Raw genomic sequence first — 18,188 nt, 5'->3', positions numbered from 1 at the left:
TCAAGGCTCGAGTTGCAGTATTGAAGGATTCTATGGGAAAAATATTGAATGATGCAGGGAGCATCAAAAGAAAATGGAAGAAATACATAGAATCACTGTACCAAAAGAATTGGTTGACATTCAGCCATTTCAGGAGGTGGCAGCGTATGATCAAGGATTGATGGTAGTGAAAGAAGAAGTCCAAGGTTCACTGAAGGCATTGGAGAAAAACAAAGCTCCAGGAGTTGACAGAATACCAATTGCAAAGTTTCAACAAGGGGATGCAGCGCTGCAGGTGCTCACTCATTTACGTCAAGAAATTTGGAAGACAGCTACCTGGCCAACTGACTGGAAGAGATCCATGTTTGTGCCCATTCCAAAGGAAGATGATCTGACAGAATGTGGAAATTATCAAACAATATTGTGAATATCACATGCAAGTAAAATTTTGCCGAAGATAATTCAAAAATGGTTGCAACATGTCAGATGGATCTTGGCTGAAAGCAGAGGATACCAGAAAGATATCTAGCTGTGTTTTATTGACTATTGGAAACCCTGGCGGCATAGTAGTTAAGAGCCACAGCGGCTAACCAAAAGATTAGCACTTTGAATCCACCAGTTGCTCCTTGGAAACTCTATGGGGCAGTTCTACTCCGTCTAATAGGGTCGCTATGAGTTGAAATTGACTCGATGACAATGCGTTTTATTGACTATGCAAAGGCATTTGACTGCGTGGATCATAACAAATTATGGATAACCTTGGAAAGAATGAGAATTCCAGAACACTTAACTGTGCTCGTGCGGAGCCTGTACATAGACCAAGAGGCAGTCGTTTGAACAGAACAAGGGGATACCATGTGGTTTAAAATCAGGAAAAGTGTGTGTCAGGGTTGTATCCATTCGCCATACTTATTCAGTCTGTATGGTGAGCAGATAATCTGAGAAGCTGGTCTATATGAAGAAGAATGCAGCATCAGGATCGGAGGAAGATATCTGACAACCCGCAATATGCAAATGATACAGCCTTGCTTGCTGTAAGTGAAGAGGACTTGAAGCACTTATGGATGAAGATCAAAGACCACAGCCTTCAGTGTGAATTATACCTCAACATGAAGGAAACAAAAATCCTCACAACTGGACCAATAAGCAACATCATGATAAACAGAGAAAATATTGAAGTTTTCAAGGATTTCATTTTACTTGGATCCACAATCAACGCCCATGGAAGCAGCAGTCAAGAAATCAAATAATGTATTGCATTGGGCAAATCTGCTGCAAAAGACCTCTTTAAAGTGTTAAGGAACAAAAATGCCACTTTGAGGACTAAGGTGTGCCTGACCCAAGCCGTGGTATTTTCAATGGTCTCAAAAAAAAAAAAAAAAAAAATTTTTTTTTTTCATATGCATGTGAAAGCTGGACAATGAATAAAGAAGACTGAAGAATTGATGCCTTTGAATTATGGTGTTGGCGAAGAATATCGAATATACCATGGACTGTCAGAAGAACGAACAAATAGGTCCTGGAAAAAGTACAGCCAGAATGCTCATTAGAAGAAGCAATAGATAATTTGAGGCTTCGGCTAATGTTATAGGTCCAGAGAGGATTTACTTTGCTTCTGGCGGGTAGACAGAGTAAAGGCAGACACCTCAATCCTGTCTGCAGTGGAGCTGGTTTGAAGCTCGGTTCCAGACTTTTATGTGATGACTGGTCTAATTCACATTTACCCTTCCTTTTGTGGGACAGCCCTTCCAGGGTCTCATTTGGATATCTGGGGTGTTTAGCAGGCTTTCTCTTCCTCATCAAGCCAGGCCTCCATGAAACTGATGTCTTCTTAGCTTCTATGCTCCCCTGATGCTTTTGAACCATTAAGTGTGATGTAGAATATTTGGCTCACTTTTTTTTTTTTCTGTGTACTTCTCTTCAGGATTCTGGCCCCTCAAGATCTGGCTGCCATGTTAGCTCTCCACCGCCTTCAAACTTCGTCAGATTTTGTCTAGCTTTTCTAGTTATTCCCTGCGGGCTGGTAGTCTATGACAAGCTATTCTACCATTAATGGAAGTGGAAAATTTGAGTGTGTCTTTTTGATTGTTTTATTTTCAATTTGGGATTATTTCAGATGACAGCTTTTCATGTAATTGGATTTACTTCTACTGTTTTATTTTACACATATGCTTGTTATGCTTTTTCTTTGCCCTGTTCCCTCTTTCTGCATCTTATTGTCTCTACCCTGTCCCCCCCTTACCAGTTTGGAAAACAATATGCATTTTCTTATGTTTTTAGTGGTTAACTTTGAATTTTTATTATCTGTGCTGAACATTGTATTCTTTTAAGAAAGACTAAAGTTAACGTCTTCACTTTTCTCAGGATCAAGGCAAGGACCTGGGTAAGCAAGCTTTAACTTCTTTTGAACTTCCCCTTCCTGCGTTCCATATTTTTGCGTAATATTCTACCTGTTTTTAAAATACAGAGAATATATTTTTTATAGGCAATACTTATAAAAATTTATGAAAATATTTTATCAATTTTTTGATCATTATTTCTTCTTGCATTTTATTCCAAGGCTTAATTTTCTTTTTCCTGGAGTACATACTTTAATGGTTCTTCCACCAAGACACTGAAAATATTAAACTCTCTTGGTCTTTGTATCTTTAAAAAATGTCTTTATTTCACTCTTGCTCTCAAATAATGGTTTAGGTGGTATCATGGATTGAAATGTGTCCCCCCAAAATGTGTGTCTGTTTGGCTAGGCCATATTCCCAGTATTGTGTGCTTATCTACCGTTTTGTGATTTGATATGATTTTCCTGTGTGTTGTAAATCTTATCTTTATGATGTTAATGAGGCAAGATTAGAGGCAGTTATGTTAATGAGGCAGGACTCCGTCTACAGTATTAGGTTGTATGTTGAGTCAATCTCTTTTGAAATATAAAAGGGAAAAGAGAGCAGAGAGGAGGGGGACCTCATACCATCAAGAATGAAGAACCAGGAGAAGAAGGACCATGTCCTTTGGACCCAGGGTCGCTGCACTGAGAAGCTTCTGGACCAGGGGAAGATTGATGACAAGCACCTTCCCCTAGAACCTATGGAGAGAGAAAGCCTTCCTTGGGAGCTGACCTTGGACTAAATTTGGACTTCTAGCCTCCTAAACTGTGAGAGAATAAACTTCTGTTTGATAAAGCCATCCACATGTGGTATTTCTGTTACAGCAGCACTAGATAACTAAGACAGATGGTGTGGTGAAATGAGTTCTTTAAGTGGCCTTTTGCCTTGGTTCTTAGGAAAAATAACTTGAGAGATTTTACCTAAAAGATCTAAGGAGTTACTTTTGTCCTAGTTTCTACCCCAGAGGGTTTGTTTTTTTGTCCAGGCTGATTGACATTTCTTGAATAAGCCGTAAACAAGATGGTTTGATAATTTTTGCCTCACCCTGGGCTGTACCCTGCCCTGTGATTGGTATGCGCCTTGCAGGGATTGGTCAATAGGCTATGCAAATGAAGTATCTGTAGACTACTATGCAAATGAAGTATCTGTGGCCTACGAGAGGGGATTGGTTAGTTGGTGGCCCCCCTGCTGGGAGGGGCCATGCCTTGAAATTGACAAGGAGTTGTGTATATATAGAGGAGCCCTAGTGGTACAGTGGTTAAAGGGCTGAGCTGTTAACTGAAAGGTCAGTGGTTGGAACCCACGAGCTGCTCCGTGGGAGAAAGATATGGCTGTTTGCTTCGGTAAAGATTTACAGTCTAGGAAATCCTATGGGACAGTTCTAATCTGTCCTATAGGGCCACTGTAAGTCAGAATTGGGTTTGTGTTTATATATATATGCAGCCAGCCCCACAGAGGTTTTTCAGACAGGAAGAAGCAGAAGAGAAGCAGAAGGAAGAAAGAAGAAGCAGAGAGAGAGAAAGAGAGGAGGCAAGGAACCTCCTAAAAGAGCTGTAACATGGGTCAAGGGCTGTAACACTGAAGACAGTGAGAGGCCTGGAAGGGGCCCAGTGGCAGAGTTAGTGGTAACAGACCCCTCAGGGGTCCGAGAGGAGGCCTGGACAACCAGGAGGAGCTGAGAGAGCTGTCCTGCACTGAAGAAGGGAGCCGTTGCTTACATGCTTTCTGATCCTGATCCTGAGTTGTAGCCTGTTACTTCCTTAATAAAACACTTAACTATATGTATGATCTTTGAGTTCTGTGTGGCCATTGCAACCGATTATCAAACACAGCAAAGAAGTAGAGCGTGCTGTGGGGAGGACGGCTGGTGTCAGAATTGGTGAAAGGGTTGGAGGGTAAAGGTATGTCTGACCTGCACATTGGGCTGATGGTAATTCTCATTCCCTCTGAAGTTAGATGGTTCTGATGCTACTACTACTACCATTTTACAGGTGAATACGGAATTCTGAGTTGAAGATGATTTTCTATTACATTCTGGTGTAATGTTTAAAACAAATCTGTGGCCAGCGTGGTAGTAGTTCCTTTAGAGGTAATCAAGCTTTTTCTCCAGTAGCTTTTATGATTATCACTTTATCCTAGCTATTTTGAAGTTTGACTACAGTTTGTGTAGGTATGAATTTATCTCTCTGGCCTAGTGTGATTTTAAAATTTTAAGCCTTTTAAGTCTTCAATTCAGCAACATTCTCAGCCATTATCTCCAAGTAACACCTCTGCTGGAATGCCTTTGAGAGATATATTGGAATTTGTTATTTTGTCTTCTCTGACTCTTGCCTTCTCTTTCATATTTCCTATATTGTTGATCTGTATGCTGTATTTTGGGTGATAATAGTTTTATTTCCCAACTTATTTGTTATCTCTTTAGGTGTGCCTAGCTACTGTTGTGTTTTTAAAAACTCACTGACTTCTCAGTAGCTTCACTAAGGTATAATGTATACACTATACTTCACTTATTTTTAAGTGTACAGTTGGATGAGTTTTAGTAAATTCATACAGTTTTCCCCTCAATTGTATATCTGGTCTGGGTCCTCTAAGGGGCTTTTTGGTTTCAAATCACTATCTCTGATATAGTTCTGGGTTCCCTTTTCATTTCTGGCACTTGGATATTTGCTTTTCTTGCTTCGGAGCTAGGTTGTATATTAAAAACAAGCTCTTTTTCTCTCCACAGTCAATATTTCAGTATGTTTAGAGTGAAGTGGGTGTTGGAGTGTATATGTGTGTTTATCTGATTTGCTATCTTGACTGGACCTATATTTATTTTTCTCCCAATTGGTGACAAAGGACCACTGCCTTCAGATGCCACATTTTAATTTAGTCCTTGATAGAATTTTATTGTGTTATGGCCAGGGATTCTCAAATACCCAAAGCCTTCTTTGTCCTAGACACCCATCCTCCCACAAGGGGAAGTGGCCAGTGAGAAATGAAAATACCACTTACCAAACCCAAATCTTATCACAGCTGGGCACTGGAGACAAGAGATGAGAGCACTCACGCACACTCCTCTGTGTGCTTCCTCCACGTGCATTTAAACAAGTGATCCCATTCACTAACAAATGTGGCCCACACAGTATTCTAGAGTCCAGCCTGTTCAGATAAGCAAATGATCTGTTCTTGGAGAGGACCCAAGAAGAGCTTGAGAAGAAGGTTGAGAGCCTTCCTTCTCTCTCCAAACACCAACCATCTGTCTTCTGCTCGGTGTCCTGACCTCACACAGAGGTACATACTGTCAGCCTATAAGAAGAGAGGGAAAATGGTTGTTTCTCTATTTTTCTGTTTTAAAGAAGCTTTGAACCTATCTATGTCCCTATATTTAAATGTGTTTCTTGTAAGCAGCATATAATTGCATCCTTTTTATTCATTTCTCACTGATAATCTTTGTCTTTTAATTGGATGCTTAGTCCATTTAAATACAATGTAATTATTTATACCTCAGGTTTGAGTCTGCCATCTGGATACTTGTTTTCTGTGTACCTTATCTGTTATTTGTTCTTTTATTCTTCCTTTTCTGCCTTCTTTGGAATAATGAAGTGTTTAAAAAATTATTCTGTTTTTCTACTCCATTGGGTTTGTAAGTGTTCTTTTTTTTAAAAAAAAAATTTATTATGCTCTAAGTGAAAGTTTACAAATCAGGTCAGTCTCTCATACAAAAATTTATATATACCTTGGTATCTACTCCTAGTTGTTCTCCCCCTAATGAGACAACACACTCCTTCTCTCTACCCTGTATTTCCATGTCCATTCAGCCAGCTTCTGTCCCCCTCTGCTCTCTCATCTCTCCCCCAGACAGGAGCTGCCCACATAGTCTCATGTGTCTGCTTGATCCAAGAAGCTCGCTCCTCACCAGTATCATTGTCTATTTTATAGTCCAGTCCAATCCCTGTCTAAAGAGTTGGCTTTGGGAATGGTTCTGATCCTGGGCTAAAAGAAGGTCTGGGGATCATGATCTCCCAGGTCCTTCTAGTCTCAGTCAGACCATTAAGTCTGGTCGTTTTGTGAGAATTTGAGGTCTGCATCCCACTGCTCTCCTGCTCCATCAGGGATTCTCTGTTGTGTTCTTTGTCAGGGCAGTCATCCGTTGTAGCCAGGCACCATCTAGTTCTTCTGGTCTCAGGCTGATGTAGTCTCTGGTTTACGTGGCCCTTTCTGTCTCTTGGGCTCATAATTACCTTGTGTCTTTGGTATTCTTCATTCTCCTTTGCTCCAGGTGGGTTGAGACAAATTGGTGCATCTTAGATGGCCTCTTGCTAGCATTTAAGACCCCAGACACCACTCTCCAAAGTAGGATGCAGAATATTTTCTTAATAGATTTTAGTATGCCAGTTGACCTAGATGTCCCCTGAAACCATGGCCCCCAAACCCCTGCCCCAGCTACACTGGTCTTTGAAGCATTCGGTTTATTCAGGAAACTTCTTTGCTTTTGGTTTAGTCCAGTCATGCTGACTTCTCCTGTATTGTGTGTTGTCTTTCCCTTCACTGAAAATGGTTCTTGTCTACTATCTAATACGAGAAGCTGGACCGTATGAAGAAAACGGGGCATCAGGATTTGGAGGAAGACTCATTAACAACCTGCATTATGCAGATGACACAACCTTGCTTGCTGAAAGTGAAGAGGACTTGAAGCACTTACTAATGAAGATCAAAGACCACAGCCTTCAGTATGGATTGCACCTCAACATAAAGAAAACAAAAATCCCCACAACTGGACCAATGAGCAACATCATGATAAACAGAGAAAAGATTGAAGTTGTCAAGGATTTCATTTTACTTGGATCTACAATCATCAGCCATGGAAGCAGCAGTCGAGAAATCAAGAGACACATTGCACTGTGCAAAGGACCTCTTCAAAGTGTTGAAGAGCACTTTAAGACTTGAAGACTAAGGTGTGCCTGACCCAAGCCATGGTATTTTCAATCGCATCATATGCATGTGAAAGCTGGACAATGAATAAGGAAAACCAAAGAAGAATTGACGCCTTTGAATTGTGGTGTTGGCGAAGACTATTGAATATACCATGGACTGCCAAAAGAATGAACAAACCTGTCTTAGAAGAAGTACAACCAGAATGCTCCTTAGAAGCACGGATGGCAAGACTGCGTCTTACATACTTTGGATATTTTGTCAGGAGGGATCAGTCCTTGGAGAAGGACATCATGCTTGGCAAAGTACAGGGTCAGCGGAAAAGAGGAAGACCCTCAACGAGGTGGATTGACACAGTGGCTGCAACAATGAGCTCAAGCATAACAACAATTTTAAGGATGGCGCAGGACCGGGCAGTGTTTCGTTCCGTTGTGCGTAGGGTCACTATGAGTCAGAACCAACTCAAGGGCACCTAACAACAACACTATCTAATTAGTGAATACACCTCTCCATCCCTCCTCCCCACTCTATAACCATCAAAGAATATTTTCTTCTCTGTTTAAACAATTTTTTGAGTTCTTATAATAGTGGTCTCATACAATATTTGTCCTTATGCAACTAATTTCATTCAGCATAATGCCTTCCAGATTCCTCCATGTTATGAAATGTTTCATGGATTCATCATTGTTCCTTATCCATGCACAGTATTCCATTGTGGGAATATACCATAATTTATTTATCCATTCATCTGTTGATGGTCACTTTGGTTGCTTCCATCGTTTTGCTCTTGTAAACAGTGCTGCAATGAACATGGGTGTGCATATATCTATTCGTGTAAAGGTTCTTATTTCCCTAGGATATATTCCAAGGGGTGGGATTGCTGGATCGTATGGTAGTTCTATTACTAGCTTTTTAAGGAAGCGCCAAATCGATTTCCAAAGTGGTTGTAACATTTTACGTTCCCACCAGGAGTGTATAAGTGTTCCAGTCTTTCAACAACGTCTCCAACATTTATCATTTTGTGTTTTTTGGATTAATGCCAGCCTTGTTGGAGTGAGATGGAATCTCATTGTCGTTTTGATTTGCATTTCTCTAATGGCTAATGATCATGAGCATTTTCTCATGTATCTGTTAGCCATTTGAATGTCTTCTTTGGTGAAGTGCCTGTTCTTGTCCTTTGCCCATTTTTTAATAGGGTTGTCTTTTTGTTGTTGAGTTTTTACAGTATCATGTAGATTTTAGAGATTAGATGCTGATCGGATATGTCACAGCTAAAAATTTTTCCTGGTCTGTAGGTAATCTTTTTACTCTTTTGGTGAAGTTTTTGGATGAGCATAGGTGTTTGATTTTTAGGAGCTCCCAGTTATCTTTTTCTTCTGCATTGTTAGTAATGTTTTGTATGCTTCTTATGCCGTGTGTTGGGGCTCCTAGCATTGTCCTTATTTTTCTTCTATGATCTTTATCATTTTAGATTTTATATTTAGGTCTTTGATCCATTTTGAGTTAGTTTTTGTGCATGGTGTGAGGTATGGGTCTTGTTTCATTTTTTTGCAGATGGATATCCAGTTATGCCGGCACCATTTTGTAAAGAGACTGTCTTTTCCCCGTTTAACTGACTTTGGGCCTTTGTCAAATATCCGCTGCTCATATATAGATGGATTTATGTCTGGATTCTCAATTCTGTTCCACTGGTCTATGTATCTGTTGTTGTACCAGTACCAGGCTGTTTTGACTGCTGTGGTGGTATAATAGGTTCTAAAATTAGGTAGTGTGAGGCCTCCCACTTTGTTCTTCTTTTTCAGTAATGCTTTACTTATCTGGGGCCTCTTTCCCTTCCATATGAAGTTGGTGATTTGTCTCTCCATCTCATTAAAAAATGTCTTTGGAATTTGGATCGGAATTGCATTGTATCTATAGATCTTTTTTGGTAGAATAGACATTTTTACAATGTTGAGTCTTCCTATCCATGAACAAGGTATGTTTTTCCACATATGTAGGTCTCTTTTGGTTTCTTGCAGTAGTGTCTTGTAGTTTTCTTTGTGTAGGTCTTTTACATCTCTGGTTAGATTTATTCCTAAGTATTTTATCGTCTTAGGGGCTACTGTAAATGGTACTGATTTGGTGATTTCCTCTTTGATGTTTCCTTTGTTGGTGTAGAGGAATCCAACTAATTTTTGTATGTTTATATTGTATCCTGATGCTCTGCTGAACTCTTCTATTAGTTTCAGTAGTTTTCTTGAGGATTCTTTAGGGTTTTCTGTGTATAAGATCACGTCATGTATAAATAGAGATACTTTTACTTCTTCCTTACCAATCTGGATGCCGTTTATTTCTTTATTTAGCCTAATAGCTCTGGCTAGGACCTCCAGCACAATGTTGAATAAGAGTGGTGGTAAAGGACATCCTTGTCTGGTTCCCGTTCTCAAGGGGAATGCTTTCAGAATCTCTCCATTTAGGATGATGTTGGCTGTTGGCTTTGTATAAATGCCCTTTATTATGTTGAGGAATTTCCCAATTTTGCTGAAAGTTTTCATCGTGAATGTGGGTGCTGGACTTTTGTCAAATGGCTTTTCTGCATCAGTTGAAGAGATCATGTGGTTCTTATCTTTTATTTTATTTACACGATAGGTTACATTGATTGTTTTGCTAATGTTGAACCATCCCTGTATACCTGGTATGAATCCCACTTGGTCATGATGAATTATTTTTTTGATATGTTGTCGAATTCTACTGGCTAGAATTTTGTTGAGGATTTTTGCATCTAAGTTCATGAGGGATATAGGTCTGTAATTTTCTTTTTTTGTGGTGTCTTTACCTGGTTTTCGTATCAGGGATATGGTGGCTTCATAGAATGAGTTTGAGAGCATTCCGTCCTTTTCTATGCTCTGAAATACTTTTAGTAGTAGTGGTGTTAATTCTTCTCTGAAAGCTTGGTAGAACTCTCCAGTGAAGCCATCAGGGCCAGGGCTTTTTTTGTTGTTGTTGTTGTCAGGAGTTTTTAATTACCTTTCCAATCTCTTCTTTTGTTATGGGTCTATTTAGTTGTTCTGTTTGTGTTAGTTTAGGTAGGTAGTGTGTATCTAGAAATTTATCCATTTCTTCTAGGTTTTCAAATTTGTTAGAGTACAATTTTTTGTAGTAATCTGATAAAAAAATCTGATAGCATTCTTTTAATTACAGTTGGGTCTGTTGTGATATCGCCCATTGCATTTCTTATTCGGGTTATTTGCTTCCTCTCCTGTTTTTCTTTTGTCAGTTTGGCCAATGGTATATCAACTTTGTTAATTTTTTCAAAGAATCAGCTTTGGTCTTTTTAACTCATTCAATTGTTTTTCTGTTCACTATTTCATTTAATTCTGGTCTAATTTTTATTATTTGATTTCTTCTGGTGCCTGAGGGTTTCTTTTGTTGCTCTCTTTCTATTTGTTTAAGTTGTAGAGATAATTCTTTGATTTTGACCCTTTCTCCTTTTTGTATGTGTGCATTTATTGCTACAAATTGACCTCTGAGCATTGCTTTAACTGTGTCCCAAAGGTTCTGATAGGAAGTATTTTCATTCTTATTGGATTCTATGAATTTGTTTATTCCATCCTTAATTTCTTCTATAACCCAGTCATTTTTGAGCGGGGTATTGTTCAGTTTCCAAGTGTTTGATTTCTTTTCCCTGCTTTTTCTGTTATTGATTTCTAGTTTTATGGCTTTATGGTCAGAGAAGATGCTTTATAATGTTCCAATGTTTTGGATTCTGTTAAGGCTTGCTTTATGACCTAATATTTGACATATTCTAGAGAATGTTCCATGAGCATTGGAAAAGAAAGTATACTTGGTTGCTGTTGAGTGGAGTGCTCTGTATATGTCTACGAGGTCAAGTTGGTTGATTGTGGCATTTAGATCTTCCATGTCATTATTGAACTTCTTTCTGGATGTCCTGTCCTTCACTGAAAGTGTTGTGTTGAAGCCTCCTACTGTTATTGTGGAGTTGTCTCTCTCAGTTTTCAGTGCTGTTAGAGTTTGTTTTATGTATCTTGAAGCCTGTCATTAAATATTTAATATGGTTATATCCTCCTGGTATATTTTCCCTTTAATCATTACATAGTGTCCTTCCTTACCCTTTGTGGTAGATTTAACTTTAAAGTCTGTTTTGTCAGAAATTAATATTGCCACTTCTCTTTTTTGATTGTTGTTTGATTGATATATATATTTTTCCACCCTTTGAGTTTTAGTTTGTTTGTGTCTTTAAGTCTAAGTTGTGTCTCTTGTAGGCAGCATATAGACGGATCATGTTTTGTTTTTTTTAATCCATTCTGCTACCCTCTGTCTCTTTATTGGTGCATTTAGTCCATTTACATTCAGTGTCATTATGGATAGGTATGAGTTTAGTGCATCATTTTGATGTCTTTTTTGTGTGTTGTTTTATATATTATTTTTTCATCTTATTTGTTATTGTTGGTTTTGTTTTTGCTGAGACTTTATGTTTTTCTTTTATTTTATTTTGATGTATAGGATTGTTAGTCTCCTTTGTGGTTACCTTAATATTTAGCCCTATTTCTCCAAGTTTAAACCTAACTTTTATTTCTTTATATTGCCTTGACCTCCTCTCTGTATGAAAGATGCATGACTCCATTTTTTTAGTCCCGCTTTATTGTTTTAATGTCACCATCTTTTACATAATGACACCATTGTTTCCCTGTTTTGAGCTTTTTTTAAATCTTGATTTGTTTTTTTAATTTCCCTGTCTGGGTTGATATCTCGTTGCTCTGTCCTATGTTCTAGTCATGGGTTGATATTTGATATTGTTGATTTTCTAACCAGAGAAGTCCCTTTAGTATTTCTTGTAGTTTTGGTTTGGTTTTTACAAATTCCCTAAACTTCTGTTTATCTAGAAATGTCCTAATTTGCTTTCATATTTGAGAGACAGCTTTGCTGGATATATGATTCTTGGATGGCAATTTTTTTCCTTCAGTGCTTTATATAAGACATCCCATTTCCTTCTTGCCTGCATGGTTTCTGCAGAGTAGTCTGAGCTTATTCTTATTGACTCTCCTTTGTAGGTGGCTTTTCGTTTATCCCTAGCCGCTCTTAAAATTCTCTCTTTATCTTTGGTTTTGGCAAGTTTGATTATATGTCTTGGTGACTTTCTTTTGAGATCTACCTTATGTGGGGTTTGATGAGCATCTTGGATATCATCTCCTTTTTCACAATATCAGGGAAGATTTCTGCCAACAAATCTTCCAGAATTCTCTCTGTATTTTCTGTTATCCCTCCCTGTTCTGGTACTCCAGTCACTCATGGGTTATTTCTCTTGAGAGAATCCCACATGACCCTTAGAGTTTCTTAATTTTTTAAAATTCTTTTATCTGATTTTTCTTCAAATATATTGGTGCCATGTGTTTATCTTCAGTCTCACTAATTTTGCTTTCCACTTCCTCAATTCTGCTCCTCTGACTTTCTATTGAGCTAATTCTGTAATTTTATTGTTAATCTTCTGAACTTCTGATTGCTATCTCTCCATGGATTCTTGCAGCCTATTAAATTTCTCATTATGTTCTTGAATAACCTTTTTAATTTCTTAAACTGCTGTATCTGTGCATTCTTTGGCTTGTTCTCCATTTTGCCTGATTTCCTTCCTGATCTCTTGAAGAGTTCTGTATATTAATCTTTTGTATTCTACATCTGGTAGTTCCAGGAATAAATCTTCATCTGGAGGATTCCTCGATTCTTTGTTTTGAGAGCTTGTTGAAGCAGTCATGGTCTACTTCTTTATGTGATTTGATATCGACTGTTGTCTCCAAGCCATCTTTAATTTACCGTATTAATTTATTTTATGTTTGCTTACTGTATCCTAGCTTCTTGCTTTGTTTTGTTTTGATATGCCCAGATAGGCTGCTCGAGTGAGCTAGCTTGATTATTTTCACCTTTGAAGCTCTAACGTTCTGTCACCAGATGGCTAGAGCTGTTACCAGGTATATGAGCCTAGGAGTCCATTAGCTTTTCTTGTATGGATTCATCTCAGGTGTTCAGATAGTTGGTCATCAGGTGTGTGGTACAGGCTCTGTCCTACAGTCTTAGGGGACAGGGGTGATTGATGTAGGCTCAGGTATCTGGTTGCAGCAGGGGGCACGTTCTGAACAAGGCAGGGACCTGACAACCATCCCCTGAGTGTCTGTGAGGAAAGCACATCCCTGTTCCCTAGAGCACACAGGTGGGTAGGTCCTGCAGCTGGACCATGGGCAGCCAATGCTTTTGGTTGTAAGGACTGGGAAGCACCACTTATCCTTGGACCTCTGCTGTGGGTGTCTAGGTACAGCATGTGGAGCCACCAGTCCTCAATCCCCTGATGTGGGTAGGTGGGGACCCTGTATAATAGGCAACGCAGTGTCAAACATCAAAAACCCACCTCTTCACCACGCAGATGAGACCGCTCAAGTCAGATCTCAAGCACATACGCACCGTTGCCATCAAGGGCTTAATCTCCTGAAATGGGCCAACACAGGTCCGTGCAGGGGTGAAAGGTGTTCAAAGTCTGTGGACTGTTTGTGCCTGGACAGGAGCCGCTTCTATTCTGAGCTCCTCAGCTTAGTGGAGCTGGCAGATTATCATTTCCCCCAGTTGTTAACTTAGTCCTACTCCAAGACTGGGAGAATGGTTCAGGTTGTGCAGCAGGTCCTATCTCAGGCCCAGGGAAATTGACAGCCACTGAAGGCAGCTTGGGGCTGGGGGCGCAGTAAAATAAATACAAGTACTTAGTTTTTGCCGTGAGCACTGTTATTCTCTGGTTCCAGAGGTGTGAGTAGACTGTGTGGCTCACCATCTCTCCCTGAGGAAACCACGTCCCAAACGCTACCACCACGCTGCGGTCACTCCAGGGGATCATGCCTGAGGGACGCAGGTTCCCACCGAGTCAGGTCCAGCAACTTCTCGCCACTTATGAAACGTGTCTCCCTCCCCCTGCTGCTCAGTCCAATTTCCTAACTTTGCCTTTGATGTTCAGGGCTCCTAGCTTATCATATATATAATTGTTTCACTTGTTTTTTCGGGGCTTTATTGTCAGAGGGATGACTGGAAGCGTCTGACTACTCCACCATCTTGGCCCTGCCCCATTACCATTGTCATTTTATACATAAGCTACTTGAAGCTTGACAGAGGATCATTTAGACATTGCCTGTCTCACTCTATACTTGGGGCAGTATGTTTTAGGCCTATGCTACAGGTATCTCCTGGGCCTGGTATATGATTATTCCAGATATTGAGTATCCAGTGTAATGCTTAGCATATGGTGGGCACTCAATATTTGGTTAGATATATGGGCTGGTAATGGGTGTAAGGGGTCACTGGCTGCCTCTTGAGGATGGAGGGTGAGGGGCAGGGGGGCAGAGGAGGGGGGCATGCCAGTCCTCGTTACTCAGCAGGTTCTGGTTAAATCTCAGGGACGTTTGGCTTGAGTGTTTGGAGTAGACTGCAGGATGCCACGCTGGGTAGTGAGCACGAACAAGACGAGATGGCTGCCTCCAAGGATGCCATTCCGAAGGTCTCCAAGCTGGAGTTTCAGTGAGTTATTCCAGCCCACCCGGTGTCCTCTGGGCTGGAGAGGGGGATGCTGAGAGTTTCCCCAGGTCCCAGGAAGCCTGAATCTGGGTGGGTGGTCCTGAGCGTGGTGGGTGAGGGCCCTCAGAAAGCTGGAGACTCAAGACCTGCAGGCAACTTTACTCCACAGATGGCATCTATGGCTTGAGGGCCTGAGGCCCTGTTCTACCTCAGCTTAATTGAAAGATTGAACAGTAAAAGGGGGGAAATACAAAAACCTAAGTTCTTAGATTGGGTCCAGCCCAGAGCAAGGCTCATATTTTCCAGGGAAGGCTTCCCTGCAGAGGCCGTTTCTAAGTAGCTAGAGGCCCCTTCGCAGAGCTCTGGTTCTGAGCACACACTTGTGCTCTTTCCTTGATTCATGAGGAAGAGCAGGCTGCTTTCTACTTGCTCCTTCCCCTGCAAGTTCCTTCCCAATCTACACACCACCCTCATTCCTGACCAAGTCTCAAATAATTTTAGTTCATTCAAAAATATTTATTGAGATCCTGCTGACTGCCAGACCCTGTGCCAGGTCCTAGAGATCTAACATAATACAGACACTGGTCCTGCCTCAGAGAACCCACAGTTCACTAGGAGAGACGGACATGCAAACTCATCACTGCAGTTCTATGTGATAAGTGATGGAAGTATGAAGAACAGCAATGGCTCAGAGGATAATCCACCTGATTGGGTAGATCAAATAAGGAAGGTGTCATAGGAGAGAGATTCTGGAATTCTGTTTTGATTTATAAGTAGGAGTTTGCCAGGCACCCACAGAGTCTTTGTGGCTCCTATGCTGCCGGTCAGGGATACATCTTGACAGTCCTGTGGAGGAATCTCAAACAGATTGGAGGTAGGGTTTCCTAGGAAGGAGAGGATGTTTATATATTCTACAAGATGAGGTTCAGGTAAGGTCAACATGGAATGGGTAGATGGAAGGGGCGTCAGGCCTCCATGGAGGAGAGCTCAGGGTGGTGGGAATGGTTGCAGGACTTGGCTGGGGGCTAGCTTAATGTGGGCTTTGCTAACGTTAATTGAACACTTCCTCAATGATGGGCCCTGGGCAATATGGCTGTGAGGTAGGGATAAAAAGGTTGGAGAGAATCAGGCCTAGGATGGGGAGACCCTCTCGGGGTTTCTGTGAGGGCCACCCTACCTTCTGGGGGGAGGAGATCTTGTAAAGGAAATCCCCTCATGGCAGGGAGGAGCGGGATCTTGCTGAGGCCCTGGCCTACCAGCGGCGGGAGCAGGTGGTACTGATGAACTTCCTGCATGGGAAGGAAGACACAGAGGCTGAGGCCTGGGCCAAGCTGCAGAGGATGGCCATGATGTCACCTTGGGCTAGAGAGCACTCCCCAGAAGACATCGAGAACAGCTGGCGCAACTGGGAGTCCAAGGATAAGCAGGTTAGACTGGTGGAAGATGTATGTGTGGCGGGGAATGAGGGCCCCAAGTCTCAACCCTGAGCCTTCACTCTGGCCTGTGACTCCTGCAGGTGAGCAAAGTCTTGGGAACTGCATATAAGCCCAAGGAACGGTTGCGGAGTCCCGAGCTTCCGTCCACCGATATGCAGTATGCCTGCATAAAGCAGCAGGTAAGGCAGGGTCAGTGGCTCCCCAAGATGCTGGGGCTGTAGCCATCTCCACCAGGGGCCACCCTTGTGTCCACGTGGTCCCTGAGTCGGGGTGACAGGAACACCCACCCTTTAACAGGATTCTGGGCTACAGAGAGTCCTGGGATGTAGCTGGTCTGGCTAGCTGGTTTGGCAAGACCCTGGTTGAGGTCACAGAGACAGGTTTTGTTTTTGAGGATAAACCTCACGGGGCCTGTGGGAGTAAGTCCTCCTTGGGCCTGTGCCTGTCTGTAGCCTTCGAAGCACTTACCGTGTATTCTGCAGCTACTCATTTGCTTACTAGTGTATTTACGGCCCATGTTTGGGTGCCCACTACTGTGGGTTACTCAAGAGCAAAACATAGGGTCTCGTGGTGCAAGGCACACAGCAAGAAGTGATGAGTGAGTGGAAGGAGAGTGGCTCTCCTTGGGGTGTGAAAGAGGGAAAGGCCAAGTTGAAGTCCCACTGTGACTTCTGCTTGGGCAGATCCCAACTTCTCCCAACCTTGTTTTCTTTGTGTTCCATAGAGGGATTATGGGGGCTCCCCATGCTCCCCCAGTGGTGGGGACTAGAAATAAGCAAGATAATGCAAAGGCCACTTCCTTACAGGACTTCTCGGTCCAGGCTGGGGAGACGGTGGTGGAGAGGGGTTGCTCGCTCAGTATCTCTGCCTCATTCCTGGAGGTGAGCCTCCAGCCCAGCTTGGCAATGCTCACAGAGAGGAAGGAGCATATAGGGGAGATCAGTGCCCCTGAGCCCCACTCAGGGTTCAGCTTGAGGCCTTGTTCTAAGATGGGGGACATTCCTGGTGCTGATCTCACAGGTTTTGTGAGCACCAGATGAGTGTGTGTAGAGAAGGGGCTGAGGATGGGCCTGGTGCGAGTGGGCTCGCGGGTACCGCAGACTTCTTTGTTAGCAATAACCCGGTATCTGGAGACTTCTTCTTTTGCTTGGGGAGACCTCCCTGTGAGCCTATTCCTGGGTGCCCTTGACTCTGATAGGTACCCCCCATCCTATGCTCTCCTGCTCTGTCCCCCACAGATCTCACCTCCAATCTACCAAAGCTTGCACTTCAATGACCTGATGCCTACCAAGCAGCCTGACTTCTCCACGGTATTCGGAGACCAGCCGGGCCAGCGTGTTTCCATGATGCCCTACCACCTTGGAAAGGGCCTGGAGCACAACAGGGAGCAGACTGTGCCCAATCTCTGCACCAGCATGCCAGCGGCCACCTCCCCGCCTCCGTCTCACTCTCTCCCTCAGCCTCGGCCACCTCCCTAAGGCTCCGGTCCTCGCTGAGGCCCTGGTCAGCCATCATGGCCCAGCCCACCCCTTCAGTTCTGTCCCAGGAGTCTAAGTCCATCTCACAAAGGTCAGGGACCCCTGTTTCCGTCGCCTCTGCCCTTGAGCATCACTCAGAGCCTCCAAAGGCCTCCCTTGTGTCCTCTGTGAAGAAGGGCTTCCACATGAGGTTCTGAGGTGCCCACCGCTTCTCTCCAGTCCTGCAGCAGGATGGTCAGGCTCACGGGGTCTTGCCATCGCTGGTGACACCCTGCCAGGCCCGGGGGGGGGGGCTTCCCTTGCTGCCCTCTGGCTGCTTCTCTGTGAAGCTGACTTGTCTTCTTTCTGGCTCCTTGCCAGAAATTAGGAAAAATAAATAAATTTTTTCATATGTTGGGGTCCCACAGGCAATGAGATTGGGGTGTATGTCCAGGGCAGAGAGCCCAAGTCTCAGA

The 18,188-nt window shown here is 42.5% G+C and overlaps 1 protein-coding gene across 1 annotated transcript in view; it reads left to right on the top strand.

The window, feature by feature from the left end:
* EFCAB8 (EF-hand calcium binding domain 8) overlaps positions 1-18,076 on the top strand; it is an 85,195-nt gene extending 67,119 nt beyond the window's left edge. Inside the window, exons 23-26 of the mRNA XM_049869548.1 lie at positions 14,702-14,822; positions 16,042-16,246; positions 16,336-16,434; positions 17,494-18,076. Coding sequence (XP_049725505.1) covers positions 14,702-14,822; positions 16,042-16,246; positions 16,336-16,434; positions 17,494-17,733 — 665 coding nt within the window. The 3' untranslated portion in view covers positions 17,734-18,076. The remainder of the gene's footprint in view (positions 1-14,701; positions 14,823-16,041; positions 16,247-16,335; positions 16,435-17,493) is intronic.
* The last annotated feature ends 112 nt before the right edge of the window (positions 18,077-18,188 follow it).

This window comes from Elephas maximus, chromosome 25, assembly GCF_024166365.1.
Source record: "Elephas maximus indicus isolate mEleMax1 chromosome 25, mEleMax1 primary haplotype, whole genome shotgun sequence".
NCBI classification, from domain to species: Eukaryota; Metazoa; Chordata; class Mammalia; order Proboscidea; family Elephantidae; genus Elephas; species Elephas maximus.
Note: the sequence above shows the minus strand (reverse complement) of the source record. Positions and strands in the feature narration are given on the sequence as shown.